At 43.5% G+C, this 14,398-nt stretch overlaps 2 protein-coding genes across 2 annotated transcripts in view; one reads left to right on the forward strand and one right to left on the reverse strand.

Moving 5' to 3' along the window:
- Positions 1-663: 663 nt before the first annotated feature.
- LOC144823731 (uncharacterized) lies at positions 664-2,122 on the reverse strand. Its single transcript, XM_078682508.1, has 2 exons — positions 1,690-2,122; positions 664-1,388 (listed from the first exon to the last, which is right to left on the reverse strand). Exons 1-2 carry the CDS (start codon positions 2,120-2,122, stop codon positions 1,000-1,002), a joined length of 822 nt encoding a protein of 273 aa, XP_078538634.1. The 3' UTR covers positions 664-999.
- Positions 1,387-14,398, forward strand: part of XKR8 (XK related 8) — a 106,164-nt gene continuing 93,152 nt past the window's right edge. Inside the window, exon 1 of the mRNA XM_078682507.1 lies at positions 1,387-4,355. Coding sequence (XP_078538633.1) covers positions 3,991-4,355 — 365 coding nt within the window. The 5' untranslated portion in view covers positions 1,387-3,990. The remainder of the gene's footprint in view (positions 4,356-14,398) is intronic.

Here is a 14,398-nt window from a genome sequence, read left to right on the forward strand (position 1 = left end):
ATATATTTTGTAACAGATCTGTGTTTATTCAAACCTTTAAATACAGGATGGAAGTTGGTCACACAGTCTGACCAACACAATGGGTGTCGCTGTCCATAGCACGTTAGGTCCACAGTGCAGGTAGTCAGGCAAGCCTGGAGTCTTGTAGGAATGGGTTGCCTCACCCATTTGCGTGACTCATTGTTTCAAATTCACCCTTTCTGGGATGGACTGCTGCTGCCAGTTCTGGGGACTGATTGCCCTCCCTTGGGTCCACAGGTGCTGAACCCTGTCTCCCACTGCGCCTTCTTGGATCTGGAACTGGTGGGGTGATATTGCTCCTGTTAGATATCTCCTCACTCTCCCGAGCCCATGAGTGCTGGGCCATCTGTGTTTACTGTCTGCAGTTGTTCAACGGCAGTGGTGACCTGCGCCAAGCCTTTTGCAACGTCGTGGCAGCAGTGGGACATCGTGAACTACAAAGGGGAATATCTGGGTTATAAAATAAACAGGTGTGTCCTGAAACAAAGTTATAGGCAAGACTAAGAGACTAACAGCTAACCAAGAAGAGTAGCCAGAGGCTGATAAGTTCTCAGCCTCTAGCTACTCTTCTTGGTTAGCGGTTAGTCTCTTAGTTGTGCCTATAACTTTGTTTCAGGACACACCTGTTTATTTTATGACCCAGATATTCCCCTTTGTAGATCATAGTTTCAATATAAGGCCTTTGGGATATCGGGGACGGTAAATATAGTAAATATAGGCCCTCTTGACCCTCATTTCACTGTGTTTTTTTAGCAGTGGGACATCTCCACTTGCATGCGGACGCTGCGACGTGTCAGCTGGCTAGTGGTAATGCACAGGCAGTTCACCACCTTGGTGTAGCTGTGCAGACGGATGTTTGAACGTTGGCTAGCCCTGGTGCCTGGCTGCCTGGTCCCTGTTTAATGTTGCACAGAGTTGAAGAATGGCACCTGCCATGCCCATGATGCCCTCCCCCATGTAGCGCAGGCTTTTGTTCATTTAACACAGCTGACAATTAATGGACATCATAGATTTCTGTTGCAGGTGCTGTATCTGCAGCATGCTGCCCTCAAGTCCTGCAAACACTGTGGCATCTTCGCCTGTGGCAGAGTTAGTCCTGGCCCTTGACCTGCGTCTCACTGCTTCGCACTCCCTATGTTGGAGTGTGTGCTGTTCACGCACCTGGGTCACACGCTGCCCTGGCTCTGCCTGTACATCCTCCTCCCCTGTGGCCAGTGCTTCATCCTCCAGTGGTGGCACAATGGTGCGCTTCCTACGTGGGACAGGCATGGCCTCTGTGTTTTCGTCTGACTTCCCATGATCTGCCTGGTCATCCAAATGTTCAGACTCCTCGCACTCTGCGCTGTCTTCCTGTGTCCTGGCTTGTGCTGCGGATGGAAAGGGTAAGTTATGATTTTGTGACATTGTCTGAATATCTCACTCAAAGTTTTCTCACTTTGTATTGGCTAACTGCTCTGACTTTTCCCCTTTACATGAATTCACATACTGCGTTAACATTGCTATGTCTCATTGACCCACCGTTATTCATCTGACTACATCTCCCATCATGCATTGCTGTGTATGCTGAAAAAAGTGGACCGGAGTGATATGTGTAGTTTGTGTTTGGTGCATGCCTGACTGTATGTATGGGATGGTGATGTGTGCGGCTGCATTTGGCATGCATCTTACCTTGGCTGGTGGTTGCAGGGTCGGAGCTGTCTATGTCAGCCACATAACTGACGCTCTCGGGTAGGAGGGTTGACTCCACTAACTCCTCATGGGGTGTTGAGTAGGTGGCAGATGATTTTTCACCCCCGGTCTTGTTGGCTTCCGTCAGCCTGGCTGCCACCTTCTCCTTCGACCTTTGGCGCATGTCATACCAGCGCTTCCTTAACTCCTCCACCATGCACGGGGTTACACCAACTGCATTGACCTTCCCCTGTATGTCCAGCCAGATCTTCCTCTTTCTGGACTCAGGTGCCCAGAGTGCCTTCTTACCAAATAGAAGTTCATGGCTGCACACCATCTCCTCAATAAGCACCTCCTGCTCTCTTTCACTAAATGTGTGTTTTCTTTTTCTTTCTGCACCTTCCTGGTCCTTCTGTTTGTCCTTTGACTCCATTGTAGCAGTTTCAATGCTGTGCTCACTCCTCTGCCTCTGACTCTGCCTCAGACAATCAGGTGTAGCTAATAACTCCCACTTCCTGGGTGTGATGTCATCAAGCTGCACCTGAATTGCAGAATCCCTACATCTGCGATTTCTTATTTGCGATTTTCGCAATTAGGGAATCGCAAAAAATGGGATTCTCAGAATTTTCTACGATTTTTAAGGAATCGCAGAAAGTTCGCAACTTACATCGCGATTTGCAATTCTCACAATGCGATTTGCAAAAAATTACTTTTTGAGTCGCAAATCGGAATTTTGATACATATGCCCCATGGTTTAACGCTAAATAGGAGGCTAGCAACAGGACCCTTTACAATTTTGCAAGCATCTTCTTCCATATTAGGGAAATGGACTTAAACTTTTTGTTTTGTGCAATTGCGGTAACTTTATTTTGGAAGGCAAATGTCACTACTACAAACTTACTTCTTCCACATTGCTGGATTTCCTTTTCTTATAAGTGTAATCTGCACACCATTTATTATAAGTTCCTCTTGTTTTGTTGCTTTAATTTACATCTTTCTGTTCAGTGACTTGCTCATGGCAGATTTTAGTTGCCCACAAATTGGTGAGCCTTTTTTCCCCATTTTCTCTTTTAGTTGAGTTTCTTAAAAACTGTTTTTGAGATTACTTGCTGTGGTTAGGTTCTAAGTGTGCGGTTGTGGTCTAGTCTTTGGCGCTTCTGCCTGCCAATATATCAACCACCCTACCTGTGCATGATAGCTGTGGCACTTAGAGTTCACTCACTTGATCCAGTGACTATCCTTTTCTATTAGTGCTCCATCGCTATTGAAAACCAGATGCCTGATCTTTGGACTTCATTGGCATAAAGGGAGGATTTCAGAGTCCCTGAAGACCCGCTATATAGCTCCTTAGAGAAGATCACTGCAATAATAATAGGTTTTGGGTAGACCTAGGACAAGCTTTTCCACCTACTTTGATAGAAGTAATGTATTTCCACTCAAACAGCACTTTTATTTTATTAGGGTTCTTTATAAGCGCATCGATGTTACTTATATCTACACTATGTAAGAAGCTTGTTGGAAAGTTGTTTGAACGATGCCAGCGAATTATTAACTGATGCAACTACCTGTTCTGTCGCTTTCTACGATGTTTCATCATATGAAAATGAGGGCGTCCTCGCGTGTTCCTTTTCTGCCTGGCACCCCCACAAATCCATGCACCGATCCTGCAAATTAAATATATATTTTTTTCTTCTAATGATCTGCACGGCCTACCCTATATGTTAGTACGGAAGTGGAACGGGAGGTTCTTCTAATTGCACATGAAAGGACTGGGGAAACCGAGTCGACCACACGCTAAAGGACGTACGGCGGTCCCACACACCATGCCCCTCCCCCCACTCTCAAATTGCCCACGATCTAGGAGAAAAGGGTGCCTTAGGCCAGGGGAATCCCTCTGTCTTTGTAACTCCACTGTCCTTCACAATAGACAGATGCGATTCTCTTCTTGTCGATTCAAATACGGGACAAGGAGTTATAAAGTGTACACAGTTGCACTGAGGAAGCGGTGCCATAATCCGATAATAGTACACGGGCGCTTCCTCGCGACCTGAGGAGGAGCCATGGAGCTTGGCGTCGCTTGCCCACACCCCCCTCGTCCTGGCCTAGCCCGCCCTCGCCGTGCTTACTCTAAGAGTGAGAGCTGACGCCAAGGTGCCTTGTAGCGGACCTCGGTAATATGAGGCCTCCGCATAGCCCCGCTCCCGTTAACCCCCTCCAGCGAAAGTGAGAGCGGGCCTGCAGCACAGACGCTGCGCCATGACCGGCCACGCCGAGCCGTCCTGAGGCCGCAGCACCCGAGCCATGAGCGCCTCCCTGCCGCCGGAGCGCTTCCAGCTCCGAGACCTGTGCCTGTCGCTGCTCGGCACCGGCTCCTTCCTGTGCGACATGGCCGCCGACCTGTGGGTGGCCGGGAGCTACTTCAGCGAGGGCCGCTACTACTGGGGCGGGCTGGTGCTGGCGCTGTTCGGCCTCTCCTCGGTCTCCGTGCAGCTCTTCAGCTGGGGCTGGTACCGGGCGGACGAGCGACAGGAGGCCGCGGAGGCGCCCGCCGTCCGGGAAGACGAGGAGTCGGAGCTGTGCTTGTCGGACTTCACCTCCTACAGGTTGCTGTCCTCCCCGCGCTGCCGGACCTTCCTGCACGTCTGTCAGCTGGGCTTCCTCCTCAGGTAGAGCGAGCCGCGCTGCGTGGGGCGGGGCAGTTGGCGCGGCGCTCTCGAGGTATCCGTGGGCCCCGGTCTGTCAACTGACGTGACCGAGCACTCTGTGTTTAGGTGACAGACGGGGTATTCTTGCTCATTAATGCCCTTAGTTCCTCGAGTGACAGTGGGTCCGATAAAGTTATGGCACTTTGGTACTATAGCTCAGGGGAAACACTTTTATTATCCAGGTAATTGGTTGAGTGCGGCGGGGTGTGTATATATAGCGCCTTACCCCGCTCGATGCGCCCAAACACACTCTATGCGGGTAGCATGCTACTATGTGGAATCCCCGTATTAGTTATTCAGGCAAGCATAACCGTTACAGTTAAATCTTGCAGTAATTCTGCCACTTCCATGGGTTGATGTTAATGACCCATTGCGAGGCGTTTCCTAGTGACATAGAGGTATTGTCTTACTTAACGGATATGAGAGCACTGTCAGTCTTCCCAAGAACCAAATCTATCTAGCTAAGAGCAGTAATAATTATTTTATTGTATAGTTAATAAAAGCCGTTACAATATGAAATGCAATCTTGTTTTAAAATATTTAGAAAAATGCATTATTACACAGTATTAAAAGCAGCAGTTGATAAAAATTATAAAAAAACACTGATACTATTACTATCTATCATCGTAGACAAATGACAATGATGTTTACTCTTGAAGAAAGATGTCCTTCTTTCCCACTTTCACGTGGATATAAAGTTAATCGTAGTTTTGAAAATACCAACTAGTTATCAACTCATTTATAATAGAATACTCTTTGGACTACAGATGTTTTGAAATAAGTCAAATTTTCAGTCCCCAATTGCCGTGTCAAATTCCATGCTAGTTTAGTTTATATAATACATTGTAGAAAAAGCATGCTAGGAGCCCAGTTTGAAAGAACAAAATAATACCCAAAACAAATATAACGACAAATGCAATAGTATTACATATAGAGGCTCCTGAGAACATACACTTTTAAAAACCCCGCTACATACAATTATATTGCACAAACTGTATAATTTTTTTAATTAAAAAAATATGATGTAAAACACAACTCAAATTTGCAATAAGTATTATCTTCTTCTCCTCCCCTTCCTCCCCCCTCCTCCTCCCTCCCTCCTCCCCGCTCCTCCAAGTTTTTGGGAAAGTTTGTTCTAAAACTTTACCCTTCGTATCTTTAGAGACCTACTTCAGAATGTATCCTCTTGATACTTTGGGAGAGGCATTTTGCAGTCACGGCGTGATCAAAGAAAGCTGGTGCATTGATTGTGGGGAAAAAGACTAAACATGCGTTTTGGTCCTATTTTGTTCAAAGCATTCCTGACAAGTCATAAGGACCCATATGCATGATTTTGCTGGTCTATTGCAATCCAATGTAGCTTGGGCCTTTTTCTCTCTATAGGGTTGTTTTAGTTTAGCGCATAGATGACACAAACTAATCTATTTTGTACTACAAGCTTTTTTTAAATCTTTTTTTTTTGGCCCCATTCTGTAAAATAATGATGTGGTCTCTCTAATAGTATAATGATACTTTAGAAGAGTTTATTCTCACTAAGCTCAACATAATGAAGTAGATGAATGACTACTCTACTGTACAAAAATGGAGTGTGAGCTGTCACTTTGATTGGTTTGACGTATTTGTATGTTCTTAATTACAGCCCCTTCGAACTACTTTTGATGGACTTACTGCATTTTGTTATTTTGGTAATTACTATTGCACACACTCACAAGAGCCATATGCATAAGGTAGATGGTACGAAGACCTTTGCTGTGCACACCACTGTGCTGGTCATTTAATCACCTACAATGCATCCCTAAATTAGACATTACAACAGGTACAGACTTTAAAAATAAACATGAATGGGGGCATTGGGGTAGCCACCATCCCCCCAATAAAAATAAAATAAAGAGTACGCAGGGTTAAGTTCCCACTGACCCGACCTTCCTCCTGATTTTAGAAGAAAAAACCTCACACTGCAAAAGAGAGGCGGGTCGCAGAGCATGGACAAAAAAACCAACCAGATTACAACCCACCCCCACATTTGATCCAATCAAGGGTACCAAGCCACTTTTCTCCAAAACCATAGAGATTACAGGAGAAGCGGAACAAGGAAAAAAGCAGACAGAATAAAGGGAAACACATATGTTGAATTCACTGTGGGACAGACGACGGCACAATGCATGCACCAGTGAATGTCTCATCGTGAAATGTCCTAGAAGCAGGGTATTTTTACCGAAGGTCTTTGTTTAGGTGTCAGTGTTTAAGTAGACTTCACTTGATAACATTTGATACAGCTTGTGCTGTAATGTATTTGTGAGTACGGGTCATGTGATGAAGCTAAACGAAGAGGTGTATAAGTTCCTGAAGGTCTTATGTGTTGGGCTTTTGTACGTTCACAGCGGTTATTAGAGTGCCACAGCATCGGGCCCAGGCTGTATTTTCTGAAAAAGCTTGTAAGCGCACAGAATAGGGAGGGAAACTAGGTTTCTTGTCCCGATTGCCGCTAATAGGAGCTCAGAGGCGGACAAACTTTGTGACAGAAGTATTTTGCGAATCAGAATTTATGCACCATAATTGGAAGAGCAAGAAATTAAAGAAATGAGATGAATATTGGCATGATATGAAATAGCCACAGTTCCCCCACCATCCTCATAGCACTATTTAAATGGACATAATGGGATAAGGCTGATCAGTATGCTCTCCCCACACAGGGCTAGATTAGGTATTAAATCCTGTTTCTTGTAACTTTGATAACAAACATATAAAGACATGCAAGAGCAGCATCATAGCCTGTGAATGGGTTTGATGAATAGTGTGCATTTATAATTATGATTTTTATTGAAGTGGGGAAGAGCCACTAATATAAAGAACTAGCAGCCCGCCCCGACGTTGTCCGGGGCAGAAGGGGGCTGGGGGCAGCACCGCTGCAGGAGACGCGCAGCAGAGCGGCCAGCAGCAGGAGCAGTAGAGCGTACTCACCAGCATAGCAGCCCGCCCGACGTTGTCCGTGGCAGAAGGGGGCTGGGGGCAGCACCGCTGCAGGAGACGCGCAGCAGAGCGGCCAGCAGCGGGAGCAGCAGAGCGTACTCACCAGCATCACGTGCGCAGGGTGTTGTTTCCTTGCCCCCGTTTCCTTGCTCCTGGCCGCTTCTGCCCACGCTCCTGTCCGGACTCCGGAGGCTGTCGGTTTAGCGCTCCTGCCCGCTTCTGCCCACGCTTCTGTCCGCTCTTGGCATGTCGGACTCCGGAGTCTGTTGGTTCGGCGCTCCTGTCCTGCCCTCTTCTGGCCACGCTCCTGTCCGCTCTCTGAGCACTTTACTACTTTACTAAAATGGCGGACCCGTGATTGTGATGTCAGCACGCATAAAACGCACACGCCCACCTCAGACATGGCGCTACTTCCAAGGGACTACTTTCTGAAAGAACGAACTTTGCCCTTCTAAGGTATATTTTTTATGGTATATAGCCTATGTCCATCTGCTTACCCTGACGTTTCCTATGATGTATTGGGTGTTTTGATTGGCGCTGTGGTTCCCGAGTTTACCTGGCTCAAAGGATTGTGTTCTCTCTTTATAATAGTAGTATAGATTTGTAGGCCTTGTCTGGTGCGCTGCTGTATCCAAATACACATGTGCTGACGATACAAGGTTACTTTTCCAGGAAGCGGAAGGTGCCTTTTAACAGATCAGCTGTTCTGTAGTAAATGCTATCTAGGGGTTGTATCTTAGGAGTTATCTGTTGCTGAAAACAATAAAAAGGAGTTGGGAGAGGGACAGGACCATGTGAACCGAATAAATTAGTTTCAACCTAGTGCATAAAGCCCTTCTCAAATACCTTAGCATGGTCTTGTGGAGGAATTACTGTTTTTGACAAGTGATAAGAAATGTGGCGGGTGTTTGCTGAAACTTGTGGTCTTACCTATTCCAGAGATCCCATCACCTCTGAAATCTCTTGATAAAAGGTGGACAGTTGTCCAGTCCCACATGTTTTAGCAGTGATTGTGAAGTGAGGGTGACTACACAACTGCCTATTCCATGTGCAGGGAATGACAGGCTGTGGAGGTGGTGCATGGACTTGTGCTACAAAGCTGCTGTTGTGAAAGTGGGTGGGGAGGAGACTACTGCATTTGTTATGCCTAAGATTTGGGGACGTGGGACAGATCCTAACCGCTTTCCATTTCCTCTTTGTAACCAGTAAGCGCTGATGTGGACACAAGACACAGAACAAAGAGGAGAGCGCCTCCCTAATAAATACACAGGGAAAGAAAATTGCCTACCTAAAAATGGTGTTGTGAAGGGTACATAACCGATGTAATTCAACCAGGAAACCAAAATCCCCCAAAAAGTGAAGCTGCTGATTATCCAAGCAACCTAAGCAGTCCTAACTAATTCAAAGATGAATGTAAATCTTAAAAGTGAGGTTCACTTTTGGGTGAAAGTTCTACATGCTAGCTAGGAGCATAACTCAACAAATGTCTGCCAATTATTAACATGATGAAGAGAAGTTCCCACATTATGAACAATTCAAAGATTGCTGAAACAACATGGGTAGCCTTTCCTAATCCCATTTCTGCCGGCTTCTAGGAAATAAGAAATCAAACCCACCACCAGACATATCGAATGTCATCTTCAGAGTTCAAGATGAGAACAACTTGGGTTCAAGTAACCATACTGTTCTGGATATTGCTCTTCGCGCAGCAGGGTCAAATTTGAAAGAAGATTCATAATCGTATTTATTGCCTGAAATGGTATGGGACATAGCAAAAGGGCCCCATGATGTTGCACCAGGGCCGAATAGCATTCCTCAAGCTATTTATAAGACCAATCCACGATTCTGGGCTGCCAAACTGTCCCCAGTTTTTAACATACTGCAGAGTGAGATGTTGACAAATTCCTAGAGCGGCTTTATCATCAGCCCCATCTACGAAGGGGGCGATAGGTCATTACCTCGGAATTACAGGCTCATAATGCTTCTCGACAATGAAGCCCAATATTTTGCCACTTTGCTTCTGCAAGACCCAACAATGTGGGCAATTGACAAGGAAATAATTCATATAAATCAAACATGCTTTACCAACTTCTATCAACATTCTAGCTCTCTCCCTTACCATCGACCAACAGGTGAAGAAGCAACTATCCTTACATCTTTACTTTGTAGAATGCAAAGCTGCTTTTGACTGTGTCCAACAAAACAAGTTATGTACAAAATTGGTTCAATTTGAAATACTATTTTCCCTCTTCAGAGCCATCCAATTATTATAGTCCAACACATGGTCAGAATAAGGAAAATCAACACCCACATAGGTCTGAAGCAGGGATGCTTTCTAGCGCGTCAATTATTCAGTCTTTTTCGGGCCTTCCTGACCTCCAACCTGGAGGCTGTCAATTCTCTCCCCAGTTCCGCCGGCAAGCTTTGTGGCCAGCACTAACTAACATGTTATAGGCAGATGATTTTATACGGGCAAGCCAAACCAAAGTGGGTCTTCAAAGGCTTATTTACGCTCTAGCACTGTACTAAAAAATGGAATGGAAATAAACCTACAAAAAACCAAGGTTATGGTGATTTAAAATAAAATTAGGAGAAATAAAAAATGGTTTCTCCAAGATAAACTAATTGAGAAAATGGATGAGTACAAGTATCTTGAGGTGATCATCGATTTCAAAAGTTTGTTTTTGCTCCAAAAGCGGCAGCTTAGAGCGAAAGGATGTGCACTCACAGCAGCATTTCAAACTATGTAAAACACTTAGGGTTATTTCCCTGACACAAATGATGAAAAATGTATCTGCAAAATTGCTCCCAATGTTAACTTCTGGAATTGAAGCGATGTGCGGTCCTGACTCAACGTTGCCTGACAATATAGTCTCCAAAACCTATAGGCTCTTTTTCGCATTGCGGAAAGTCTCGTTGTCAATGCAGATACGTTTGAACTTTTGTATACTCAAACAAACTATAGCCAGACAGGAGGCCTTCATAACATGCTGCGACAAATAAAGAGCATCAACACAAAAATCGCTTAACAAACTGCTATGGTCTGAAATGACAAAAAGGCGAGGAACATTAAACTGCAAGGACGTACTTGAAAACCTCTCTGCAATCACTCTAGATAAAGTCTCTTTGGGACATGCGAGTCGTCTATACATCATTACCAGATTACTGAGTGGTGTGATGAAAAAACGCACTAAACCAGGTTAAAGAGGCACTGACAAAATGAACAAACACAAGGATACTCCTGAATTGTTGTATCAGTTGTAAGACCAGCCATACGTTGGAATAGAACATTCATCCTTTCTAAAAGAAAAAAATACAGAATTTTCGATTTAGTCATCTTCTTTCACTTAACCATACCATACTATACCATGGTTTAGGAATAGTGAAATCATGAATGGCAGATTATGTGGGTTGGCAAAGCAAGAATTAATCCACCTTGTGTGTATAGCTCCAGTCCTTATGAAGGACTGGAGGGAGCTACTACTCCACACCTTTATTCAGTGTAACATTCGTTCATGTAGGCGTGCAATAATAGTATGTTTTGATCTGTCAGATACGATCCTTAACTATCAATTCACAAAGTTCTTGTTAAGGACTTAGAACGGGATAAAGAATCTAACATGAAAATCAAGGTAGGCAATCCTAGCAAGCCCTAAACTGTTGGTCGTCATTTTCCCTCAATTGACTTACTAAGTTTCAGACAAGGTCTGAGAACAGGATCCAGCTCTTCATCCGCATTTTTTTTTTATCAACTTCAGGAATGAGTAAATTTACCATAATAAAATCCTCTACTAACTTTAATCTACTACATAGGCTTGGATTTTAGGACATCATAAACTTATGCTTTTTATCGTTTTGATTTGTGTTTGACCAAGTATAGCACTTGATGCTTATAATTTTGGCATCTTGATGTGTATATGCAATGATTTCAATGCATTATGCTTAATAAAACTTGATTTCTCAATAAGTGATGACAACTGTCTTTTGCCAAAAATGTTGGACTCGGGCCATGGTCCTCATTCCCAGTTATTTCAATTATAGAGGTAACTGAGAATGAGGAATTAAATATCAGTAATAGTTGTGTTGCTATCAGTTTGGTTTCTGGAGTTTTATACACCACAAACTTGACCCGAAGGTATCAGAGGACTTTACACGAGCACCAGTTGCGTTACATGAGGACACATTCATTTTTGTTAGGCACGGGGAGATTAAGTGATTTGCCCAGAATCACAGGATGTTGCGAGCCCTTGCAGAGACTCGAAACCGGTTCCCCAGATTTGAGGTCGACTGCCCTAGCCGTTAGGCCACATCCTCTACAGAGGAAGCAATTTGCCCAAAGCCCTCGGAAATCTATGTGTGGTCAAGGGCTGTTCAAGGAAACCCATGAGCCCTAAACACCCTTGCACTGAAACCATGAAAAACCAGATGACAGGGGAAAATGGTAAATTACAACGAACTGTATCAGCAGTCTGCCTAATCTGCCTCAAATAGCCAAGCATGGGTCTCTGAAACATCTGAAAGTAACTTTTCTTTACTTTTGTTCAACTTTCAGAGTCGTGGTTCCCACCCTTGGAAGGCCCTGCCTCTCTATTTCCTAAAGGGACCCTTTGGAATAGTTCTATTATTGGTGCTTACTCTTCCAATTTTTTCCAGTTTTACTGTCTTTGCTCTGAACAGCTTCCATTGTCAGTATCCAATTATCCATGGATATTTCTTTGCTTGCAAAGTGTTTTTCATTTTTTGCTCAGTGCCAAAGGCAAAGTAGCCAACTAGTATTATAATAAAAATCTTGGAAAACTGAAGCCGTCGATGTGGTCTTAATAGAAGTTGGAATGGAGTATATGAGAGTAAAATAAATAGTTAGGTCCCACATAAAGTTGAGATTATGTGGAACCTCCAGAGGATAATTAAATAACAATCAGCATTTTATAACAAGCAGTGGCAAATCCAGTAGGCATGCTGTTTGTTTGGCATGGCGATTGAGTGTGTGCAAGCTATAAATACATCAAAACTATTGGCTACAACCCCAGGCAAAGGCATCTGGCAAATGGATGCTACGGAAAAATTTAATCACTTTATTTACTTTATCATTTATTTTTCAGATGCTTTTGTTAACGCTTGCTCCCAAGTGTTACTGGTCTGCTCACCAACGAAGTTCAGATGTAAAATAGTTCTTCATGCATTCAAATATAGGATTAAGGATATACCCAAAGAGCCAATAGAAAAACTGGGGAACTAAAATACTTATCTGGGCTGATTCAAGATGTAATGTACAATGTTTCAAGTCAATATCTAAAGGTTATAGATCAAAAGAAGCAAATGGCTAACCCAAATCCCTTATAGTAAGTAGAGAGTACAGTATGTTCATCATTAATAGCACAAGCATCATAAATGTGAAAACTAAAAAGGAGGAATGTTGGTTTGGCATAAACTAATGGTTTAAACCCGATAAATAATGTAAGGATTCAACCTCAGTACAGCGCTCTGATACTCTTGGGTCATGTGCACGCTTTCTAAAACACTCTAAATAAAATAAAAAGAAATAAGGATGCCGGCCCTAGTTAAAAAGCGGTGTAGTACATGGTCTTTTCTCTTCAGTATCATCAAATTTGTAGTTCGTCAGAACCACAAAATACTGATGTGAAACATTCTAGTTGTAGCATTTAAATCGCTCTGCAAAAAGCACATATGTTAAATATTGGTCTATACGAATCACTTCAGGTTTTGTGCCTGTGCAAAGAACAGTATTTTGATGGTATGCTCAGGAGTACCTGGCAGATCTCTGAATTGTTAACTGTTTGAGAAATCCTTGAAGAGGCAATCGTTTTAGAAAGGAGAAAATATTGTAAAATAATATTGAAAGATTTCTGAAAGCTTATTTCCTACTGCTCCGTGAAATCAGATAGCATTTGACATAGTGTGTAGTGATTACCATCCCTGTTTGTAGCATATGATACACAACAAGGGTGTAGCCTGAAATCACAATATTATATTAAGAGCAATCCATAAAGTATTACAGGCTAAATATATTACAGGGCGGTTATATTTTGGTGACCTATAAATGCTCACACGTGGGTATGTCTAGCTTTGCAACAAATTATATTCCATCTCCTTGATGAACCTCAGTAGCTCCAATTCTCTGATTAATCCAAAAATCCGGAGCTTCGCCAGCTTCTATTGTTAATTATATAACACAGGTCTACAATCTTGATTCACTGCTCTTTGTAATTGTAGGGTGGCAGTCTGAGAGAAGGACGTTTCCTAACTGATGGCGTCTGTTGAGTTTCTGACTCAATGACTTTGTTACATAACCGACCTGGTCAGTAGCATGTTGTTAAAATTGATCAGTTGCAAAATGACAGTTTGCAGTTGCGCTAGACACGCACTCAAATAGGACAATTGTTGTTCAACTAACCAGCAAATGATTCCCTTTCAAATAGGAGTTAGTTTTTACGTCTGGGTAAAACTCACATCATACTGTTTATCGAACTGTATCAGAAGAATTAGTCTAATTTCACATAAAGAAGACGGACTGAATCATATGACAAGCTTGAGAGGGTGGCCAATAAGAACAGATCACACGTGGCTAGAAAGTGCTTAGTCAGCTTAAACATGACTATATTAATCACATTAACCTGGCTTGGAAGAGACTTTCTCACCATAGCTCGACCTTGCACAAGCCTGCTATAGTGATAGTTACGTGGGGGGGTGGGGTGAAGGGTTACACTTCTTGTCTCTTATACCAGGCCTTTCTGAGGACGTCCTGAAATATTTCTTTAACATGTTAGGTTTCCTATCTGTTTGTTCCTTAATTAATACTGTCATCTAGACCTGCCACACCCACGGTGTCTGACCTGAGATGTCAGCGTGAGCCTTTAAGATGCACTGCAGGGAGGGGAGTGGGTTCTCTCCTCAACAGTCGCCTGACATATTTGAGCTAGCTGTAGCAATATTCACAGGTCACAAAACAAGTTTCCAAAGTTTTTGACTTTAAAACCATAAGATGTTGAGCCAGGTCCAGTGACCCTGGTCTG

The sequence above is a fragment of the Lissotriton helveticus genome, chromosome 3_1 (genome assembly GCF_964261635.1).
Source record: "Lissotriton helveticus chromosome 3_1, aLisHel1.1, whole genome shotgun sequence".
Classification (NCBI taxonomy): domain Eukaryota; kingdom Metazoa; phylum Chordata; class Amphibia; order Caudata; family Salamandridae; genus Lissotriton; species Lissotriton helveticus.